Source organism: Saimiri boliviensis, chromosome 20 (genome assembly GCF_048565385.1).
Source record: "Saimiri boliviensis isolate mSaiBol1 chromosome 20, mSaiBol1.pri, whole genome shotgun sequence".
NCBI lineage: Eukaryota > Metazoa > Chordata > Mammalia > Primates > Cebidae > Saimiri > Saimiri boliviensis.
The window spans coordinates 40,723,557-40,747,097 of NC_133468.1; the positions used below are offsets into that span (position 1 = coordinate 40,723,557).

The 23,541-nt window shown below is 45.0% G+C and overlaps 1 protein-coding gene across 3 annotated transcripts in view; it reads right to left on the reverse strand.

Moving 5' to 3' along the window:
* TMEM248 (transmembrane protein 248) overlaps positions 1–23,541 on the reverse strand; it is a 44,332-nt gene that overhangs the window by 7,363 nt on the left and 13,428 nt on the right. For all 3 annotated transcript variants that reach the window (XM_074390731.1, XM_039460627.2, XM_074390732.1), the window contains exons 2-5: positions 12,221–12,397; positions 8,758–9,043; positions 4,733–4,883; positions 1,502–1,685 (exon numbers count right to left, since the gene is read on the reverse strand). In XM_074390731.1, coding sequence (XP_074246832.1) covers positions 1,502–1,685; positions 4,733–4,883; positions 8,758–9,043; positions 12,221–12,379 — 780 coding nt within the window. In that variant the 5' untranslated portion in view covers positions 12,380–12,397. The remainder of the gene's footprint in view (positions 1–1,501; positions 1,686–4,732; positions 4,884–8,757; positions 9,044–12,220; positions 12,398–23,541) is intronic.

The window sequence follows — 23,541 nt, forward strand, 5'->3', positions numbered from 1 at the left end:
TCTAAGTCCCTGGATGAAAATGCTGACGTCATCTTTGATTCACTGCCCTCTGACCTCCCACATGCAGTCAATCCCCAAGCTCTGCGAGTTACTAGAGAGACCCCAGACACACTTTCATTCCTTTTCCCTCTCATATCTCCAGGTCTCAGGTCAGCCTGGGCTCCGACCCTGCTCATTTACCACATAGTGGGGCAGCCCAGTCTTCTCGGCACATTGCTTTACCAATCCCCATGGCCCAAACACAGGCAGGGATTGTCCTCGGCCAGGCACGAAGGACCTCAGCCCACCATCCAGCCTGACCTCCATGGCTGGCTCCTGCAGGACCCTGGCCTACAAATGAGCCTCATAAAAGGGCAAAGGCCAGGCGCAGTGGCTCATGCCTGTAATCTCAGCACTTTGGGAGGCTGAGGTGGGAGGATCACCTGAGGTTAGGAGTTCAAGACCAATCTGGCCAATATGATGAAACCTTACCTCTATTCAAAATACAAAAATTAGCTTGGTGTGGTAGCAGGTGCCTGTAATCCCAGCTACTTGGGAGGCTGAGGCAGGAGAATCGCTTCAACCCAGGACGTGGAGGTTGCAGTAAACCGAGAGTGTTCCACTGCACTCCAGCCTGGGCAACACCGAAAGACCCCATTTCGAAAAAAATTAAAAAGTGGGCTTGGGCCAGGTGTGGTGGCTCACACCTGTCATGTCAACCCAGCCACTTGGTAGGCCAAGGCAGGAGGATCGCTTGAGGCCAGGGGTTCAAGACCAGCCTGGGCAATATAGCAAGACCCCATCTCTACAAAAAAATTTAAAAATTATCCCGGCATGGTGACATGCACCTGTAGTCCTGGCTACTCGGGAAGTCTGAGCCCAGAACCTGAAGCTGCAGCAAGCTATGAATGCACCACTAGACCCCAATCTGGGAGACAGAGCAAGATCCTGTCTCTTAGAAAAAAAGTAGGCTCAAGTCTAAGTAGGAAGCTGAGCTAGTGCACAGCCACTAGACAAAATAGGTGTTTTCTTCTCCTTGCCTCTTGGTTCAGTTAAATCCTATTCAGGCCTCACTCTCTAGCTGAAGATTCACCTCCTTCTACTCACATCTACCTTTCAGAACTCCAAGCAGCACTATTTCTTGTTCACACTGAGACTAACTAGATAGTCTTCTATGGATATCTGTGAACATCCCTCTAAAACAGTATTAATACAAGCATCCCTTGCAACCCCCAGGGGTTAGGCAGTTCCTCAAGAAATAACTGCTGCCAAACAACAGAGAAAACGAAGAGAAAAACCAGATTTTCCTTAACCAATGGGTGGCATGTTTCTCCAAGCATGCACCTCTCCGCCAAGTGTCCCAACGCAGCTGGAAATCTAGAGTGGCAGAGGATACGCTTACCCAGGGAAGTCAGCAGGACCTACACCAACAGTTGCAGCACATGCACACACATGTGCCCATGTGCACACGTACACACACACAGACACACAGACACACACACACACGGTTTTTCTCACTTACATCTGGAACAATCACTGTAAGCTTGGGATTTAAAGCATGATAGACTTTTCCAATGGCCCCCTTATAACACCAGAAAGGATTGTAATCTTGAGCGTATTTTGTGTTGGCATCTCTGGCAGTTGTGAAGATCTTGTACCAGAGCGTGGCATTGCTGTACGTGTCGGGAACACAGTGCGGTGGCTGTCTGCAGGGGAAGAGAAGGAGGAAAGACACATGCTCAGTGACCTGAGTCATTCACGTGTGTCACCCCCACAGCAGCTGGCAAAACAGTGAACACGGCAGCACATGTGGAAAGGAGAAATGTAACTTACATGCTCATACTTCTTTGAGGTAAATACCATTATATTTTAGTTTGAGGGTCTTTTAGTTTTTGGTTTTTTTTTTTTTTTTTTTTTTTTTTAGTTTTTGGTTTGTTTTTTTTTGAGACGGAGTTTCGCTCTTGTTACCCAGGCTGGAGTGCAATGGCGCGATCTCGGCTCACTGCAACCTCCGCCTCCTGGGTTCAGGCAATTCTCCTGCCTCAGCCTCCTGAGTAGCTGGGATTACAGGCACGCGCCACCGTGCCCAGCTAATTTTTTGTATTTTGAGTAGAGACAGGGTTTCACTATGTTGACCAGGATGGTCTCGATCTCTTGACCTCGTGATCCACCCGCCTCGGCCTTCCAAAGTGCTGGGATTACAGGCTTGAGCCACCGTGCCCGGCCTGAGGGTCTTTTAAAAAAAAATAAACACATAACAGAAAAAGAAATAGCTGCCTGACATTTAGGAGTCTGGGTGTTGAATTTCTGCCTTCAGAATTCAACCTATAGTCCTTTCACATGGGATGCAATGGACATAAGCCCCTTTACACCTATCTCCTCAAATTAGGTAAACTCTTAGAATATTAGTCTGTTCTTACGCTGCTAATAAAGACATACCCCGGACTGGGTGACTTATAAAGGAAAGCAGCTTAACTGACTCACAGTTCAGCATAGTTAGGGAAGCTTCAGGAAAGTTACACTCATGGCAGAAGGGGAAGCAAACACATCCTTCTTCACATGGCGCCAGCAAGGAGAAGTGCCGAATAAAAGGGGAAAACCCCTTCTAAAACCAACAGATCTTGTGAAAACTCATTCTCTACCACGACAACAGCAGCACAGGGGTAACCATCCCCATAATTCAATTACCTCCCACTGGGTCTCCCCCATGACACATGGGGATTATTGTGAATTATAGTTCCCAAAATTACCCATGTGGATTTGGGTGGAGACACAACCAAACCGTATCATCTTTTTTTTTTGAGACAGAGTCTCACTCTGTTGCCCAAACTGCTGTGACCTCGGCTCACTGAAACCTCCACCTCCCAAATTGAAGTGATTCTCGTGCCTCGGCCTCCCAAGTAGCTGGGATTATAGGGGCCTGCCACCACACCTAGCTGATTTTTGTATTTTTAGTAAAGAAAGCGTTTCACCGTTTTGGCCAGGCTGCTCTTGAACTCCTGACCTCAAGTTATCTGTCCATCTCAGCCTCCAAAAGTGCTGGTATTACAGGTGTGAGCCATTGCACCCAGCCCAAAGCATATCACTTTGTTACAACTGGAAACTTTACCCACAAAATTCTGTATCAGTTACTGTAACACGTTTAACTTAATCTACTCTTGACCTACAAACCTCCAAATGTCCAAAATAGACAAATCCCAGGATAATTCTTATTTAAAAAGGATTAACCATAGAATTCTTTTAAATAGACTATATTTTATGTATTTCACCTATTTATTTATAGATAAATACCTCCTTTACAGAGAAGGGAGAAGCCTCCCCACCACAAAAAAAAAAAAAAAAAAAAAAAAACTAAAAGGTAAAGCTGCTCACTGAATGTTGCTCAAAAAAACCAAAAAAAACCCCTGAAGCAAACGCTTCAAAAACCAAATGTTCAATGGAAAATAAAGTTCAATTTCTACTTGATTTTAAAACTAATTTTCACCGGGTGCGGTGGCTCAAGCCTGTAATCCCAGCACTTTGGGAGGCCGAGGCAGGTGGATCACGAGGTCAAGAGATCGAGACCATCCTGGTCAAGATGGTGAAACCCCGTCTCTACTAAAAATACAAAAAATTAGCTGGGCATGGTGGTGCGTGCCTGTAATCCCAGCTACTCAGGAGGCTGAGGCAGGAGAATTGCCTGAACCCAGGAGACAGAGGTTGCAGTGAGCCGAGATCGCGCCATTGCACTCCAGCCTGGGTAACAAGAGCGAAACTCCGTCTTAAAAAAAAAAAAAACAAAAAAAAAAAACTAATTTTCAAATTCGTAGTTAAAATTAAACTTAGTAATTGTTTAATGGGAAATTACTTAAAATGCTACATTTTAAAATTAGTAACTGCTTAATGGAAAATAAGTTTTGATTTATATTTAATTTAAAACTAAAATCAAGATACACTATAATCAATCTTTCTGGATAATGGAGATGAACAAAACTTTTACCTTTATTTTTTCATTTATTTTTTTGAGATGGAGTCTTGCTATCACCCAGGCTCGAGTACAGAGTGGCATGATCTCAGCTCACTGCAACCTCTGCCTCCTAGGTTCAAGAGATTCTCCTTCCTGCTTTATCATCCCAAGTAGCTGGGACTACAGACATGTGCCATCATATGTGGCTAATTTTTGTATTTTTAGTAGAGACAGAGTTTCACCATGTTGGTCAGACTCGTGTTGAGCTCCTGTCCTCAAGTGATCTGCCAACGTTGGCTTTCCAAAGTGCTGGTATTACAGGTATGAGCCATCCCAGCTGGCTGAAAACCTTTACCTTGAGAGAGCCTCTTTTCTTTTTAAAATATTTAAATAGAGACAGGGTCTCACTATGTTGTCCAGGCTGGTCTTGACCTTGGGGGCTCAGGTGGGCCTCCCCACTCAGCCTCCCACAGTGCAGGGAGCGTGGGCCACCATACCTGGCCACGGTGAGCCTCTCTTCTGTGACCTGCTGCTTCTACTCCTGCAGAAAAGGCAGCCCATGAATGCCAGCAACAACCAGGTGCTTTTACTGCCTCGAGCGGCACTAACTTTCTGATTTTATATGCGGAGGTTCTAGCTTTACATTTCCAAATTAAATCATCCATTAGAGAAGTCTGAGTAGAGACAATTCTATAAAGAAATGTGAAGCGAGTAGTCATGAGAATTTACTGGAGAAGCAGCCCAGCCGTTCTCACAGCAAGTGGAGTTCACCACGTGCATTCTTCACCAGGTGCTGGGAACACTTACACAGTGACGGGGAACACCCCAGGGCTGGCCGTGAGGGTCATGCAGGTTGTGAACACCACCTGCTCACAGTGACCGTGGAGGGCGCAGTCATCAGAGCTCCACGCTGTAGGAAGGGTGAAAGTGATGTTTATCTCCTCGTGGGCTTCCCGGCCTATGAAAGAGAAATCAGTTTTTTGGTACTTAAAGGCAAAAATGACATATTTGTTATTCTCTGGGATTTGAATAAATCTTGAAATCAAACCCACACAGGCACCATCTAGCAGCCCAGGCATCCGCCTTTGTGGGATCTGAGGAGTAAGAGCAGTCCTGAACCTAACCGTGAAGACTGCTCAAGTAGCAGAGCCACAAAACAGCAAAGGAGGTGGCTGCTTTCCAGTCACAGCCTGGAGACGCCAAGTCAGACCTTAGGCAGATCCAAGGTGAAAAACTCAGGCTGGATGAATTATCCCCACCGTTTCTGCACAGCCATCTACCCATTTTCAAACATCTTTTTTTTTTTTTTTTTGAGACGGAGTTTCTCTCTTGTTTCCCAGGCTGGAGTGCAATGGCGCGATCTCGGCTCACCGCAACCTCCGCCTCCTGGGTTCAGGCAACTCTCCTCCCTCAGCCTCCTGAGTAGCTGGGATTACAGGCACACGCCACCATGCCCAGCTAATTTTTTGTATTTTTAGTAGAGACGGGGTTTCACCATGTTGACCAGGATGGTCTCAATCTCTCGACCTCGTGATCCACCTGCCTCGGCCTCCCGAAATGCTGGGATTACAGGCTTGAGCCACCACGCCTGGCCTCAAACACCTCTTATATATAGTATTTCTTTCCGTTTTTTTTGAGATGGAGTTTTGTTCTTGTTGCCCAGGCTGGAGCGCAATGGAACCATCTCAGCTCACCTCAACCTTCGCCTCCCATGTTCAAGTGATTCTCTTGCCTCAGCCTCCCAAGTAGCTTGGATTACAGGCATGTGCCAACACACCTAGCTAATTTTGTATTTTTAGTAGGGACGGGGTTTAACCATGTTGGCCAGGCTAGTTTTGAACTCCCAACCTCAGGTAATCCAGCAGCCCTGGCCTCCCAAAGTGCTGAGATTACAGGCATGGAGCACCCGGCCTCCTGTATGTGCTATTTCACCTAAAATTTATACTACTCTCCCATGAACATGACCAAAGAAGTACAGCTCTTGTCCTTTCACACATGGTCAAACAGAGGTCAGAGAGTTTCAGCGTTAAGATAGGCAAGTGATGGGCCGGGCACCGTGGCTCAGGCCTGTAATCCCAGCACTTTGGGAGGCCGAGGCGGGTGGATCACGAGGTCAAGAGATCGAGACCATCCTGGTCAACATTGTGAAACCCCGTCTCTACTAGAGGTGCAAAAAATTAGCTGGGCATGGTGGTGCGTGCCTGTAATCCCAGCTACTCAGGAGGCTGAGGCAGGAGAATTGCCTGAACCCAGGAGGCGGAGGTTGCGGTGAGCCGAGATCGCACCATTGCACTCCAGCCTGGGTAACAAGAGCGAAACTCCGTCTCAAAAAAAAAAAAAAAAAGAAAGAAAGGCAAGTGATGAAGCTTAAACTAAAACCAACGTATTGCCAGGCAGTGGTTCACATCTGCAGTCCCAGTACTTTGACTTTAGAAGGCCGAGGCAGGAGGATTACTTGAGGCCGGGAATTCACAACCCGCCTGAACGCCACCGCAAGACCCTGCCTCTATAAAAAAATTTTTGAAAATCAGCCAGGTGTGCTAGTGCACACCTGTGGTTCCAGCTACTAAGACGGTTGAGGCAGGAGGATCACTTGAGCCCAGGAGTTTGAGGCTGCAGTGAGCTATGATCACACCACTGCACTCTAGCCTGGGGACAGATCAAGACCCTGTCTCAAAAAATAAATTTTACAAATTAAAATTTTAAAACCCAGCTGGGTGTAGTGGCTCATGCCTGAAATCTCAGCATTTTGGGAGGCCAAGGCAGGCAGATCATTTGAAGTCAGGAGTTCAAGACCAGTCTGGCCAACACGGTAAAATCCTGTCTCCATTAAAAACACAAAATTAGCTGGGTGTGGTACCGCAAGCATGTAATCCCAGCTACTCAGGAGGCTGAGGCAGAAGAGTCATTTGAACCTGGGAGACGGAGGTTGCAGTGAGCTGAGATTGTGCCACTGCATTCCAGCCTGGGCAAGAGTGAGGCTCAGTCTCTGAATAACAATAATAATAAAAATTTTTTTTAAAACCCAAAGGTGTCCTAATGACCTGCCATAAGAAATAGGTCCACTTGCTATATGGAAAACCCAGAAGTTATCCATACCTTGATTATCATGGTAATATTCTCACCTCTAACAGCCAATAGGAGGCTGGTGGGCACTTAAATTCCTTCAAGAACTTATTTGTTTCTTGCTTTTTTTCTGAGACAGGGTCTCACTCTATCGCCCAGGCTGGAATGCAATGGTACAATCTTAGCTCACTGTAGCCTCGACCTGCCAGGTTCAAGCAATCCTCTCACCTAAGCCTTGCAAGTATCTGGAACTACAGGTGCATGCCACAATGCCTGGCTAATTTTCCTAATTTTTCATAAAGATAGGTGTTTGTTAATAGTCCCAGGCTAGTTTTCAATTTGTGAGCTCATGCGATTCTCCTGCCTCAGCCTGATGTGCTGAGATTATAGGTATGAGCCACTGCACCCAACCAAAGAATTTTTTGAAAAGCCTTCTGGTAACCAAAGAACCAAAGGTTATTCTTTCAAGGCCCAGGCCTCCTGTATGAAGCCTTTCCTGATTATTACAGCTTCCACTGCCTTCTAGCCCTTCTCCTGAGTCACTCATAGTCTATCATGGGTTTAGCACTGGTCAAAGGGCAGTGCTCCATGTTTTATAACTATATTTTTCACATCCTTTATCAAGCACTTATATAGCATCTCCTTTGTGGCAGGAACCATTATAAGTGCTTGATAAACATTAACTCTTTTATCGTTGTCTCTTCCATAAGTCCAAATTTCCAAAGGGAAGAGACCAAATCTTAGGCTTTTTTTTTTTTTTTTAAGCAAAGTCTCACTTTGTTGTCGAGACTGGAGTACGGTGGCGTAATCTTGGCTCACTGCAGGCTCTACCTCCAGGATTCAAGTGATTCTCCTGCCTCAGCCTCTCGAGTAGCTGGGATCACAGGTGCCCGCCACCATGTTCAGCTAATGTTTTTGTATTTGTAGTAGAGACGGAGTTTCACCACGTGGGCCAGACTGGTCTCAAACTCCTGACCTCAAGTGATCCACCAGCCTTGGCCTCCCAAAGTGCTGGGATTACAGGCGTGAGCCACCACACTGGGCCCATCTTAGGCATTCTTTTCTTTTTTCTTGAGACGGAGTCTCACTCTGTTGCCAAGGCTGGAGTGCAGTGGCACAATCTCAGCTCACTGCAACCTCCACCTCTGGGATTCAAGCAATTCTCACTCCTCGGCCTCCTGAGCAGCTGGGACTACAACGACGCACCACTATGCCTGCATGCCGGCTAATTTTTTGTATTTTTGTAGCAATGCAGTTTCACCATGTTGCCCAGGCTAGTCTTGAACTCCTGAGCTCAGGCAAGCCACCCACCTGGGCCTCCCAAAGTGCTGGTATTACATGCACGAACCACTGCACCCAGCCATCTTAGTCATTTTCTAATTCTTCCCAGCAGTTTAGCACAATGCTGGACTAACAATGGCCACTGAAAACATCTGTAAACTAACAGCAATAGAAGACGTGAAGTAAGCAATGAAAACTCCAACAGGATAAGCCTGACTAAAAAGTAATTACAAGTTTGCAAATATTAGGTCTTACAATGTTTTCACGGATTCTCGTTCTTACAGGCTTTGGAGACAGTACTTCAAGTCTAGCGCTTCACCATGTAAAGATATAGTAGAAATGGTTCACACAGTCCAAACCCAGCAAAAAAAGACACATGTGCAAGACTAGAATACAGTACAACACAGTAAAAGCATACACAGTGCATCCCCTTTCGGTCACAGTGGTTGCCTGAGGAGTCTGAATGGAGAGGGGCTACCGCATACCTGAAAGTCCAATCTGATGCCCTAAGATCGTTGAGTACAGATGGGTGACGTTCCGGGAATACCCTCCGAATGGTTTCAGCGGGTCCAAGGTGAGGGTGATTGCGACTGAGATGTTCACCGGGCCTGAGTCCTCCAGGGCCTGGGGGGACTGCGTGGAAGCTCGGGCCTGCCCGCTGGTCATGGTGCTTTCCGGAGTTGTGGTGTCATTTGTGAGATGCTTCAGCGTTTCGTTCTCTGATACACACAAGTCCAAATCATTGAACCGTAGCAGAAAAGTATTCCAGTCCTTCGGGAAAGTGAAATAAAGAGAAACGAGCATGAGCAGTGCCTGTGTCCCACTGCACAGGTGAGAACCGGTGAGGCAGCACAACACATCAGCAAACTGCAATTCACAGCCGGTCATTTCAGATCATGACATCACCCCCTTCACAGGCTGTGGCTTTCCTAACCACTTTTATATTCATAACCTAAAATGTGAACTCTGCATTGGCACAAGATACTCAATAAACTGTGAAATCAAATCAATTTATTCAAGAAAATGTTTTTTAAAAATTCAGCATATTACACTTAGAGAAAATGATCTAGCCTCAGAACAAAACTTGAAAAGAAAGCTTGAACAGATTAATTCATTTTGCAATTACAATTCTTTTTTTTTTAATAAGGTCACCTTAAAGAATTTCCCAAAAGTTCAATTTCATATACCTTGCTCTCCTTCTCTAGAACACAAAATAGCAGTGAATACCAATACTCATTTGGGACACTTCCCTTCTTCTTATGGACTTTTGATGACAGCTTAGAGCAACAACAATTTCAAAAAGGAAGGGGACAGGTGTGGTGCCTATAATCCCAGCACTTTGGGAGGCTGAGGCAGGCAGATCACTTGAAATAAAGAATTTGAGACCAGCCTGAGCAACATGGTGAAAACCCCTCTCTACTAAAAATACAAATATTAGGCCAGGCTCAATGGCTCACACTTGTAATCCCAGCACTTTGGGAGGCCAAGGTGGGTGGATCATGAGGTCAGGAGTTCAAGAACAGCCTGGCCAAGATGTTGAAACCCCCATCTCTATTAAAAATAGAAAAAGTAGCCGGGCATGGTGGCACATGCCTGTAATCCCAGCTACTCAAAGAGGCTGAGGAAGAAGAATTGCTTGAATCTAGGAGGCAGAGGTTGCAGTGAGCCAAGATCATGCCATTGTACTCCAGCCTGGGTGACAGAGACTCTGCCTCAAAAAAAAAAAAAAAAAAAAAAAAAAAAATTAGCCAGGTGTGGTGGCGCATGCCTGTAATCCCAGCTGCTTTGGAGGCTGAGCATGAGAATCATTGGAAGGGAGGTGGAGGCTGCAGTAAGCCGAGATCGCACTATTGTGCTCCAGCCTCAGCCTGGGTGTCAGAATGACACTCTATCTCAAAAAAAAAAAAAAAAAAAGGTCATTTGAGCAACCCCTAACCAGCCCAGTAAGTCCACCCTTACACCTTCAGTTTAACTGTATGTGACATTTAGTAAGACAGCAACTGAATCTATCAAATTACATTTAGCTGACCATTCTAGCACATTAGGGTTGAAAATGAACATTCTAGTCTCAGTCCTTCATAGTCCAAGACATGAAGAAACTGAGACCCAGGGCAAATTAGGGACTCTCCAATTCTAGTTCAAGGCAGAATCAGCATTAAGTTCTGCTTCACAGCCCCAAATGTTTCCCATACACCTCTGGCTTTCCTACAACCTAGGATCTTCATATGAAAATAAAAATCACAAAATTAATCATAACCAAAGCTCTGCAGCATCTCAGCAATAAGCTCCTACAGAGCTGGAGTCCATGTTGAATAGCCAGCTAAAGCCAATGCCAGGCCTAATTTGGATTATTAAGGGCTAATTATCCAGGCTGCATAGTAACCATCGGCCTTGGCCAAGCACTGAACATGGACTCAACCTCTGTGGGAAAGAAACGGCAGAGCTTTGGTTCTGAATAGAATATTCCATTTTCAAAAATAAATAAATAAATAAATAAATAAATAAAAATGATAGAATATTCATTTTCAGCCCTAATGTGGGGGCAATTTAAAGATTCAGGTAGGATCAGAAAAGAGGGAGAATTAGGCCAACCAATATCTCTTAGCAAGAAACTCTGGTAGAAACAGTTAAAACTTGTTACATGAACTGTGCTAGAAAGAGCTCACATGCACAGGCCGTCTCCTGCCGAGATCCGAGATCCCGTAAGATCCAGAATGCCCTAGGGCGCAAGAGAAAGCTACAATTTCAGTTACACAAAACAGCCCTCTCCTCTCCTTGCAAGGCAAACTCAATGCAGCAACCACGCACTACCAGTCCCACCCCACCTCCAACACCAACAAACGATGCAAGAAAAAAGAGCAAGAGAAGGCCCTGGAAGAATCTATTAAAAGACAGGAATTAGGCCGGGCGCGGTGGCTCACGCCTGTAATCCCAGCACTTTGGGAGGCCGAGGCGGGTGGATCACAAGGTCAAGAGATCGAGACCATCCTGGTCAACATGGTGAAACCCCGTCTCTACTAAAAATTAATCCCAGCTACTCAGGAGGCTGAGGCAGGAGAATTGCCTGAACCCAGGAGGTGGAGGTTGCAGTGAGCCGAGTTGGCGCCATTGCACTCCAGCCTGGGTAACAAGAGCAAAACTCCGTCTCAAAAAAAAAAAAAAAGACAGGAATTAGGCCAGGCTCGGTGGCTCACACCTGTAATCCCCGTACTTTGGGAGGCCAAGGCAGGCAGATCACCTGAGGTCAGGCGTTTGAGACCAGCTTGGCCAACACAGCAAAACCCTGCCTCTACTAAAAAGACAAGTATTAGCCGGGTATGGTGGCAAGTGCCTATAATCCCGCTACTTTGGAGGCTGAAGCAGGACAATCGCTTGAACCCAGGAGGTAGAGGTTACAGTGAGCTGAGATTGCACCACTGCACTCCAGACTGGGTGACAGAGCAAGACTCTGTCTCGAAAAAAACACACACAAATATATCTGGAAATTGGATCTTGTTTTTGAATTTCTTTAGGATTCCTTCTTATCTCTTGAAAAATACCATCAGTACTGCTGATAAAACTCCATGATGATATGTGGCTTCAAAACACCAAATGCTCAGTTTGCTAAAACAGCAATGAACCCATTTGAGATGGAATATCAAAGAGGTGAGTTCTCTAGCTTTTTGACACAGATCATTTTACAAATGTACCCTCCAAAATCCATCTGTTTCACTGCTGAAATAGTCTACATGAAACCAATAGCATTATTTAAATCGAACAATACTTATCTAGGTATTTCCTAACAAAGTGAGTCCTGGGGAGACGGAAAACAGAAAATTCTGAATAAATACTGACCTTTCTCACAAGGAGAGAAAGGCCCAAACCCAAGAAAGTTATATGGCAAGCCACAGGGTGTTGCCCTACTCCACAAGGAGCAGCCAGCCCAGGAAAAGTCAGAACATACTGTACCTCCGTCATTTCCGGTGATTTAATCTCCTTGATTTTGAAGAAATAGCCCAGAGTCAGGAAAGCTATGGCCATGGCGCTCACGCTGATCATGAAGACCACCAGAGGCGGCCGACTGCTGATGTAAACCTTCAGGTTCTCCAGGGGGTTGATGCTAAACATTATTCTGATCAGCTCCACCTGAAAGAAATTCATCAGAAACCTCACCGACTGACTTGCCAAAAGGAAAGCTATGATTCCTCTTTTTCTTTTCATGGCGTTAAGGGGTGAGCTGGGTGGGGCACTCATCACTGAATTTTAGAAATGTCTGATAACTTCATTGAAAAGACCAGAAGGAAAAAAACACTAAACGTGAACTGCCATTACCTCAAAGTGGTAGGATCCGTAAAGATATTCTCTTTCAGTTTGTATCTTCTAAATATTGTTTGTGGATATTTTTGTTTGTTTGTTTTAAAAACAGGGTCTCTGGGGAGGGTATGGTGGCTCACGCCTGTAATCCCGGCACTTTGAGAGGCTGAGGTGGGCGGATCACAAGGTCAGGAATTCAAGACCAGCCTGACCAACATGGTGAAACCACATCTCTACTAAAAATACAAGTGTTAGCCAGGTGTGGTGGTGCAGACCTGCAGTCCTAGCTACTGGGGAGGCTGAGGCAGAAGAATCGCTCGAACCTGGGAGGCGGAGGTTGCAGTGAGCTGAGATCATGCCACTGCACTCCAGCCTGGGCGACAGAGCAAGACTCCATCTCAAAAATAAACAAACAAGCAAAAAAAAAAAAAAAACCCAGGATTTCTCACTCTGTCACCCAGGCTGGAGTACAGTGGTACGATCATAGCTCACTGCAGCTCTGAACCCCTGAGCTAAAGTGATTCTCCCACTTCAACCTCCCGAGTAGCTAGGATTAAAGGTGCATACCACTACGCCCCACTAATTTATTAAGAGATGAGGGGTCTTGCTATGTTGCCCAGGCTGGTCTTGAACTCCTGGCCTTAAGCAATCCTCCTGCCTCAGCCTCCCTAAAAGTTTTGGGATTACAGGTATAAGTCACCATACCCAGCCTCAATCTTCCAAATATTCTATGATAAATTGTGCTACTTCCATATCACTTAAGAAAAGGTTTAGGTGGCTCAGTAATATGACACAAATACAACACATACAGAAAGAAACTGAGGATGCTCTCATTTCCTGCCACTGAAAAGCTGAATTCGATTCAACGTTCTGTCCTGTTCACTGCCACTGGGCTAATGGCCATCTCAGCCCTACTTACAAGCCTCCTAAGTCTAGACCTAGAGGAGGTGGACGATAGTCCCCCCGTCATGGCCCACAGCGTTTCAGGACTCAGAAACCCTGCCAGTCTCCCTGACTGTATTGCCATTTACCCCTCCTCCCCCGTCCTGGGCTCTGGCCACACTGGCCTCGGTATTCTTCAGGATGGTCTGGTCAATCTCTTCGAGGAAACCAGCTGGGGTGACAGGAACTGCACCCAATGTGCGGATGGGTCTGGGAGTACTGCTCTCTCAACAACGTTCTTTGCTAGTCCGACAGCCTACGATCCCTTTCCATTTATTTAGGTTCTTTAACAATGTTTTCTGTTTTCACAATGTTAAGACTGCACTTCTTTTATTAAGATTATTCCTAAGTATTTAATGCTTGTGGCCATTTTTTTTTTTTTTTTGAGACGGAGTTTGGCTCGTTACCCAGGCTGGGGTGCAATGGCGCGATCTCGGCTCACCGCAACCTCCGCCTCCTGGGTTCAGGCAATTCTCCTACCTCAGCCTCCTGAGTAGCTGGGATTACAGGAACGAGCCACCATGCCCAGCTGATTTTTTGTATTTTTAATAGAGACAGGGTTTCACCATGTTGACCAGGATGGTCTCGATCTCTCGACCTCGTAATCCACCCGCCTCAGCCTCCCAAAGTGCTGGGATTACAGGCTTGAGCCACCGCACCCGGCTGCTTGTGGCCATTTTTTACCACAATCTAACTGAAGACTTTTTCACTTGCCTGGATGCTTTTCTCAAACATTGCTGCATGCTTTCTCTTCTTAAAATGCAAGTCTATGTTTGGGCATGGTGGCTTACACTTGTAATCCCAGCATTTTGGGAGGTTAAGGTGGGTGGCTCACTTGAGGTCATGAGTTCGAGACCAGCCTGGCCAACATGGCAAAACCCCATCTCTACTAAAAATACAAAAATTAGCCGGGTGTCATGGTGCACACCTGTAATCCCAGCTATTTGAGAGGCTGAGGCAGGAGAATCGCTTGAAACCGGGAGGAGGTGGTTGTAGTGACCCAAGATCATACCACTGCACTCCAGCCTGAGTGACAGAGTAAGACTATGTCTCAATCAAAAAAAAAAAAAAAGCTAGTCTCTGTTGAATAGCCTCCTCAGAGCACGCTCCCCGATCACTTCCAGCCCGCTTCCTTTCCTTCATACTGTTTAATGTCAATCAAGAGCACAGTTATTTTTCTACTTGTTTATTGTCTGTTACCCCGAATTTGTGAGCCCCATGAGAGCGGAGATTTTGCTCGTTTTGTTCACAGCTGCAGCCGTGGCCCCTGGCCCCTAGAATGGCAGCTGGCACACATGAGCACTTAAAACTATAAGAAGACTGCAACAACATTAGCAAAAAGCAACTTTCAAAAAACATTTGTGCCGGGCGCGGTGGCTCAAGCCTGTAATCCCAGCACTTTGGGAGGCCGAGGCTGGTGGGTCACGAGGTCAAGAGATCGAGACCGTCCTGGTCAACATGGTGAAACCCCGTCTCTACTAAAAATACAAAAAATTAGCTGGGCATGGTGGCGCGTGCCTGTAATCCCAGCTACTCAGGAGGCTGAGGCAGGAGAATTGCCTGAACCCAGGAGGCGGAGGTTGCGGTGAGCCGAGATCGCGCCATTGCACTCCAGCCTGGGTAACAAGAGCGAAACTCCGTCTCAAAAAAAGAAAAAAAAAAAAAATTTGTAACAGCGTTTAAATTTTAGAGACATAAAGATGCATCAACAGTCCAAAAAACCAACAGCAACAGCCAGGTGTGGTGGCTCATGCCTATAATCCCAGCACTTAGGGAGGCCCAGCAAGCTGGGAGGATTGCTGGAGCCCAGGAGTTCAAGACCAGCCTGGGCAATAGTGACAGCCTTTCTATGAAAAATTTAAAAATCAGACGGGCATAGGGTGCATGCCTGTCGTCCCAGCTACTCAGGAGGCTGAGGCAGGAGGATCACTTGACCCCCACCAGGAGGTCAAAGCTGCAGTGAGTCATGATCATCCCACTGCACTTCAGCCTGGGTGACAGAATGAGACCTAGTTGAAAGAAAGGGAGGGAAAGAAGGAAGGAAGGAAGGAAGAAGGAAAGGAAGGAAGGAGGGAAGGAAGGAAGGAGGGAAGGAAGGAAGGAGGGAAGGAAGGAAGGAGGGAAGGAAGGAAGGAAGGAAGGAGGGAGGGAGGGAAGGAAGGAGAAAAAAAAAAAGGGTAGAACTAGTATCAACCACCTGCAATAAGCCAGGCTGTGTATGTATCATTTTCCATAGCATTTTCACTCAACGTTCTGTTTTTCTGACATCTGTGTTGATCTCTGCTGATCTAGTTTGCTGACTCTCACTGCTGTATATACGCAGTTCTGTGGTTAAGTTATCCCAGTCTGAGGGACCCAGCTAGATTCCTGTTACTGTTTCACCCACAAAGGGCACTGCAATGGGCACAAGAGTGGCTCTAGTACAAGGTCACAGAGTAGGGCCTGCTGTCAACACGATACTGTCAGACTGCTCTCCGAGGAGACCAACCAGTTTATACTTCCCCAGCAATGAAGGCGCCTGCTCCATTTCATGAGCTTTGTGCCAACACTTGATCTCCTAAGGTGTATTAATTTGATCCAAAAAGACAGATGTAGCATTATATCTCTACTGCTTTAAATTTTATCTCCCTGAAACAACACCTGTTCACTTTTTTAATCAGCCATTTAGGCCCATTCTTAAGCGAACTGCCTGAATCCTCTAGTAATTTACTAATACAGTGTTAGTCTGTTTCTTACTGATATTTAGAAATTCCTTTTGTGTTTCGGGTACTAAGCCTTTAACACTTTTATTTTATTATTTTTATTTTATTTATTTATTTTTCTGGGAACATCCTGACGAAGCCTTTAATAGTTTTATATGTTACACATAATTAATCCAAGTCTGGATTTTCTCTAATACGGTTTATGGTATCTTTTGCCATATGAAAGGTTTTGGTATTTTTAATGGTATTATGAAGAAACAATTCACATATCATACAATTCACCCACTGAAAGTACACAATTCAATGATTTTTGGTATATTCACCAAACTGAACGACAATCTCCAGTCAATTTTCGAATGTTTTCATTGCCCCATAAAGCAGGCCCAACATATAACAGATAAATAAAAAACAAAAAGAAATTAAAATGTACCACCAGAGAAAAATCACCTTCACTAAAAGATGGATGGATGGACAGATGGAAGGAAAGAAGGAGGGAAAGAGGGAGGGAGGCACGGAGGGAAGAAAAGACCACAAAACCACCAAAAAACAAGCAACAAAATGGCAGGAGCAAATCCTTACTTATCAGTAACACCACTTAATGTAAACGGACTGAACTCTCCAATCAAAAGACAGAGTGGCTGAATGAATTAAAAAACCAGACCAAACGATCTACAAGAAACGCACCTCACCTATGAAGATACACATCAAATGAAAATAAAAAAATGGAAAAAGATATTCCATGCAAATGGAAACAAAAAAGGAGCAGAGCGGAAGTAGCTATAATTAATCAGACTAAATAGATTTCAAGACAATAACTACAAAAAGAGACAAAGAAGATCAAAAGTCAATTCAACAAGATGATGTAACAATTATAAATACATACGTATCCAACACTTGAGCACCCAGATATATAAAGCAAATATCAGAACTAAAGGGAAAGACAGACCCCAGTACAATCATAACTGGAGACTTCAACACTCTACTTTCAGTATCGGACAGATCATCCAGACCAGGAGCCCAAACTACGGCCCGTGGGCTGCATGAGGCCCCCTGAGGCCATTTATCCGGCCCCCCCGCCGCACTTCAGGAAGGGGCATCTCTTTCACTGGTGGTCAGTGAGAGGAGCACAGTATGTGGCGGCCCTCCAACGGTCTGAGGGACAGTGAACTGGCCCCCTGTGTAAAAAGTTTGGGGACACATGCTCCGGACAGAAAACCAACAAAGAAATGACATAATCTGCACTACAGACCAAATGGACCTAATTAGATCACAGGGATCATTCCCCAATATAGACTGTATATCAGGCCACAAAATAAGTCTTAAAACATTCAAAAAATATGAAATTGTATCTCTCCTCTCCCAAAAAAAAAAAAAAAAAAAAAGAAATTGTATCAAGTATCTTATTTGACCACAATGGAATAAAACCAGAAATCAATTACAAGAGGAATCCTGGAAACTACACAAATACATGGAAATTAAACAATATGCTCCTGGATGGTCAGTGTGGGTCAATGAAGAAACTAAGAAGGAAATTAAAAAGTGTCTTGATCAAAATACACATTGTGAATAGCAGAAAACCTAAAGTGTCTTGAAAACAAATGAAAATGAAAACATACCAAAACCCATGGGATCCAGTGAAAGCAGTAGTAAGAGGAAACTTTATAGCTATAAGCACCCACATTAAAAAAAAAAAGTAGAAAAACATCAAATAAGCAACCTAACAATGCATCTTAAAGAATTACAAAAACAAGAGCAAACGAAACACAAAATTAGCAGAAGAAATAATAAAGATTAGAGCAGAAATAAATTGGAAACCAAAAAAAAAAAAAAAATACAGAAGATCAATGAAACAAAGAGTTGCTGTTGCCGGGCGCGGTGGCTAAAGCCTGTAATCCCAGCACTTTGGGAGGCCGAGGCGGGTGGATCACAAGGTCAAGAGATCGAGACCATCCTGGTCAACATAGTGAAACCCCGTCTCTACTAAAAATACAAAAAATTAGCTGGGCATGGTTGTGTGTGCCTGTAATCCCAGCTACTCAGGAGGCTGAGACAGGAGAATTGCCTGAACCCAGGAGGCAGAGGTTGCGGTGAGCCGAGATCACGCCATTGCACTCCAGCCTGGGTAACAAGAGCAAAACTCCGGCTCAAAAAAAAAAAAACAAAGAGTTGCTGTTCTGAACCAGACTAACTCAGAAAAACGAGACATAAGATCCAAATAAATAGTATCAAACCTGAAAAAGGAGACATTAAACCAACATCATAGGAATTCAAAGGATCATTCAGGCTACTATGAGCAACTGCATACCAAGTGGAAAGCCTAGAAGAAATGGATGAATTCCTACACACACATCACCTACCAAGATCTGATGGTTTCACTGCTGAATTCTATCAAACACTAAAAGTAGTAGTAATACCAATCCTACTAAAACTATCTCAAAAAACAGAGAAAGAGGGAGTACTTCCAAACTCATTCTAGGAGGCCAATATTACCCTGATACCAAAACCAAATATACATCAAAAAAGAGAAAATGACAGAGCAATATCCCTGATGAAGATTGTTGCAAATCTCCTCAACAAAATATTGGCAAACCAAATTCAACAAAACAGTAAAAAGATCATTCATCAAGACCAAGTGGATTTATCCCTGGGAAGCAAGGATGGTTCAACATACGCAAACAAATCAAAGTGATCCAGCATTATCAGCAGAATAAAGGACAAAAACCATATGCCAAAAAAGCATTTGATAAAATTAAACTTATCTTCATGATACAAACTCTCAAAAAACTGGGCTTAGAACGAACATATCTCACACAATAAAAGCTATATGCAAACAGGCCCACAACTAGTCTCATACTGAATGGGGAAAAACTGAAAGCCTTTCCTCCAAGATCTGGAACACAACAAGGATGCTCACTGTCCTCACTGTTATTCGACATAGTACTGGAAATCCTAGCTACAGCAATCAGACAAGAAATACACGGAATCCAAACTGGAAAGGAAGAAGATAAATTATCCTTGTTTGCAGATGGTATGATCTGATATTTGGAAAAACCTAAATACCCCGTCAAAAAACTAGTAGAACCGATAGGCAAATTCAGTACAGCAATCTAAAAAAGAAATCCAGAAGCCAGACACGACTGCTCACGCCTATAAACCCAGCACTTTGGGAGGCCGAGGCAGGTGGATCGCTTGAGGCCAGGAGTTCAAGACCAGCCTGGTAAACATGGTGAAACCCCATCTCTACTAAAAAAACACAGAAATTAGCCAGGCATAATGGTGTACGTCTGTAATCCCAGTTACTGGGGAGGATGAGGCACGAGAATCCCTTGAAACTGGGAAGCGGAGGTTGCAGTGGGCCAAGATCATGCCACTGCATTCCGGCCCGGTGACAGAGTGAGACTGTCTCAAAAAAAAAAAAAAAAAAAAAGGCAGCAGCACACTTCTTTTTTTTTTTTTTTTTTTTGAGACGGAGTTTCGCTCTTGTTACCCAGGCTGGAGTGCAATGGCGCGATCTTGGCTCACCGCAACCTCCGCCTCCTGGGTTCAGGCAATTCTCCTGCCTCAGCCTCCTGAGTAGCTGGGATTACAGGCACGCGCCACCATGCCCAGCTAATTTTTTGTATTTTTAGTAGAGACGGGGTTTCACCACGTTGACCAGGATGGTCTCGATCTCTCGACCTCGTGATCCACCCGCCTCCGCCTCCCAAAGTGCTGGGATTACAGGCTTGAGCCACCGCGCCCGGCCAGCACACTTCTATTTCAAGTCTGCAAAAGAGATTTTCATTTTAAGTGTTACAGTTTAATGAATGCTTCATCTGCAACCTCTAACCAGTTTTTCTCCTTTAATCAACTATGTTGATTTTTTTAATGTTAACTCATATTTGCACTCCTTGGAAAAGTTTAATCACAATTTTTTTCTTTTTTTTTTTTTTTGAGACAGAGTTTTCGCTCATGTTTACCCAGGCTGGAGTGCAATGGCGCGATCTTGGCTCACTGCAACCTCCACCTCCTGGGCTCAGGCAATTCTCCTGCCTCAGCCTCCTAAGTAGCTGGGATTACAGGCACGCGCCACCACGCCCAGCTAGTTTTTTGTATTTTTAGTAGAGACGGGGTTTCACCATTTTGACCAGGATGGTCTCGATCTCTCGACCTCGTGATCCACCCGCCTCGGCCTCCCAAAGTGCTGGGATTACAGGCTTGAGCCACCGCGCCCGGCTTAATCACAATTTTTAAAAGACTACGCTGCTCATACATGTATGCTAAACTGTATTATAAATTTTTACATCTATTCATAAGTGAGATAAGTAAAGTATAAACCACTATCAAACTCTCTCTCCATGACTGTATGTCATCCCTCCCCATCTATGCGGGATCCACATCCACAGATTCAACCAACTGCAGACTAAAACTATTCAAAAAATAAAGTAAGGCTGAGCACAGTCGCTCATTCTGTAATCCCAGCACTTTGGGAGGCCCAGGCGGAAGGATCACTGGAGGTCTGGAATTTGATACCAGCCTGATCAACATGATGAAACCCCAAACCCCATCTCTACTCAAAACACAAAACTTAGCTGGGCGTGGTGGCACGTGGGTGACAATAGCAAAACACTGTCTGAAATAACAAACAAGCAAAAAACATTTAAATTACATTTAAAAACAATAAAACAATAAAAAATACACATTAAAAAATAATACAATACACTGGGCACAGTGGCTCACACCTGTAATTCTAGCACTTTGGGAGGCCAAAGCGGGTAGATCACAAGGTCAGGAGTTCAAGACCAGCCTGGCCAACACAGTGAAACCCCATCTCTACTAAAAATACAAAAATTAGCCAGGTGTGATGCCACGCACCTGTAGTCCCAGCTACTCGGGAGGCTGAGGCAGGAGAATCGCTTCAACCCAGGAGGTCAAAGTTGCAGTGACCTGAGACTGCACCACTGCATTCCCACCCCAGCCTGGATGACATAGCAAGACTCTGTCTCAAAAAAAAAAAAAACAAAAAAAAAAGTATAAAAAACTATTCACATAATACTTGCATTGTATTAGGTACTGTAAGTAATCTAGTGATGTTTTAAAGAAAATGAAGCCAGGCAGGTAGGTGGCTCACATCTGTAATCCCAGCACTTTGGGAGGCCGAGGTAGGTGGATCGCCTGCGATCAGTAGTTCAAGGCCAGCATGGCCAACATGGTGAAACCCTATTTCTACTAAAAATATAAAAGTCAGTCAGATATGGTAGCATGCACCTGTAATCCCAGCTACTTTGGAGGTTGAGCCAAGTGAACGTCTGGTACCAGGAAGCAGAGGATGCAGAGATTGGAGATAGCACCACTGCACTCCAGCCTGGGTGACAGAGCAACACTCCATCTCAAAAATAATAACAACAATAATAATCTAGAAACAACACTAGTTAGGTTAAGATTAATAGGATTTGGCCGGGCACGGTGGCTCACACCTGTAATCCCAGCACTCTGGGAGGCCAAGGCAGGTGGATCACCAGGTTGGGAAACCAAGACCATCCCATCTAATACTCTGAAACATTGTCTCTACTAAAATTACAAAAAATTAGCTGGGCGTGGTAGCATGTGTAGTCCCAGCTGCTCTGGAGGCTGAGGCAAGAGAATCACGTGAACCTGGGAAGCAAAGGTTGCAGTGAGCCGAGATTATACCACTGTATTCCAGCCTGGACAATACAGTAAGACTACGTCTCAAACAAAAAACAAATTTATAGAATTCATAAATAAAAACATCAACAGTAAATTAGAGTTCTATTTATTAAGCAAGAAAAAAACCTTAATCTTTTCTTTGGACACAGAGTCTTACTCTGTTGCCTGTGCTGGAGTATAGCGGCACGATCTCTGCTCACTGCAACCTCCGCCTCCTGGGTTAAGTGATTGCCGTGCCTCAGCCTCCTGAGTAGCTGGAATTACAAGCACATGCTACCACGCCTGGCTAATTTTTGTTGTTGTTGTTGTTGTTGTTGTTGTTGTTTTTTAGTACAGACAGGGTTTAACCATATTGGCTAGGTTGGTCTCAAACTCCTGTCCTCAAGTGATCCACCCGCCTTGGCCTCCCAAAGTGTTGGAATTAGAGGTGTGAACCACTGCACCAGCCCAAAACTTTAATCTGATATAAAAATGAATGAGGGGCCGGGCGCGGTGGCTCAAGCCTGTAATCCCAGCACTTTGGGAGGCCGAGGCGGGTGGATCACGAGGCCGAGAGATCAAGACCATCCTGGTCAACATGGTAAAACCCCGTCTCTACTAAAAAAAAATACAAAAAAAAAAAAACTAGCTGGGCATGGTGGCGCGTGCCTGTAATCCCAGCTACTCAGGAGGCTGAGGCAGGAGAATTGCTTGAACCCAGGAGGCGGAGGTTGCAGCGAGCCGAGATCGCGCCATTGCACTCCAGCCTGTGTAACAAGAGCGAAACTCCGTCTCAAAAAAAAAAAAAAAAAATCAGCTGGGCATGGTGGCATGTGCCTGTAATCCCAGCTACTCAGGAGGCTGAGGCAGGAGAATTGCCTGAACCCAGGGGGCGGAGGTTGCAGGGAGCTGAGATCGCGCCATTGCACTCCAACCTGGGTAACAAGAGTGAAACTCTGCCTCAAAAAAAAAAAAAAAAAGGGCCGGGCGCGGTGGCTCAAGCCTGTAATCCCAGCACTTTGGGAGGCCGAGGCGGGTGGATCACAAGGTCAAGAGATCGAGACCATCCTGGTGAACATGGTGAAACCCTGTCTCTACTAAAAATACAAAAAAATTAGCTGGGCATGGTGGCGCGTGCCTGTAATCCCAGCTACCCAGGAGGCTGAGGCAGGAGAATTGCCTGAACCCAGGAGGCGGAGGTTGCGGTGAGCCGAGATCACGCCATTGCACTCCAGCCTGGGTAACAAGAGCGAAACTCCGTCTCAAAAAAAAAAAAAAAAAAAAAAAAAAAGAATAAAGTTGATTGGGCACAATGGCTCATGCCTGTAATCCTAACACTTTGGGAGGCCAAGGCAGGTGGACTGCCTGAGCTCAAGAGTTCGACACCAGCCTGGGCAACACAGTGAAGCCCTGTCTCTACTAAAAATACAAAAAATTAGCCAGGCTTGGTGGTGTGCACTTGTAAATCCAGCTCCTCGGGAGGCTGAGACAGAAGAATCGCTTGAACCCGGGAAGCGGAGGTTGCACTGAGCCAAAATTTCGCCACTGCACTCCAGCCTGGGTGACAGAGACTCCATCTCAAAAAAAATAAAAAATTAAAATATAAAGTCATGTTGCCTGCAGCAACATGGATACAGCTAGAGACCATTATTCTCAGTGAGAAACAGAAACTCTAATACCACATGT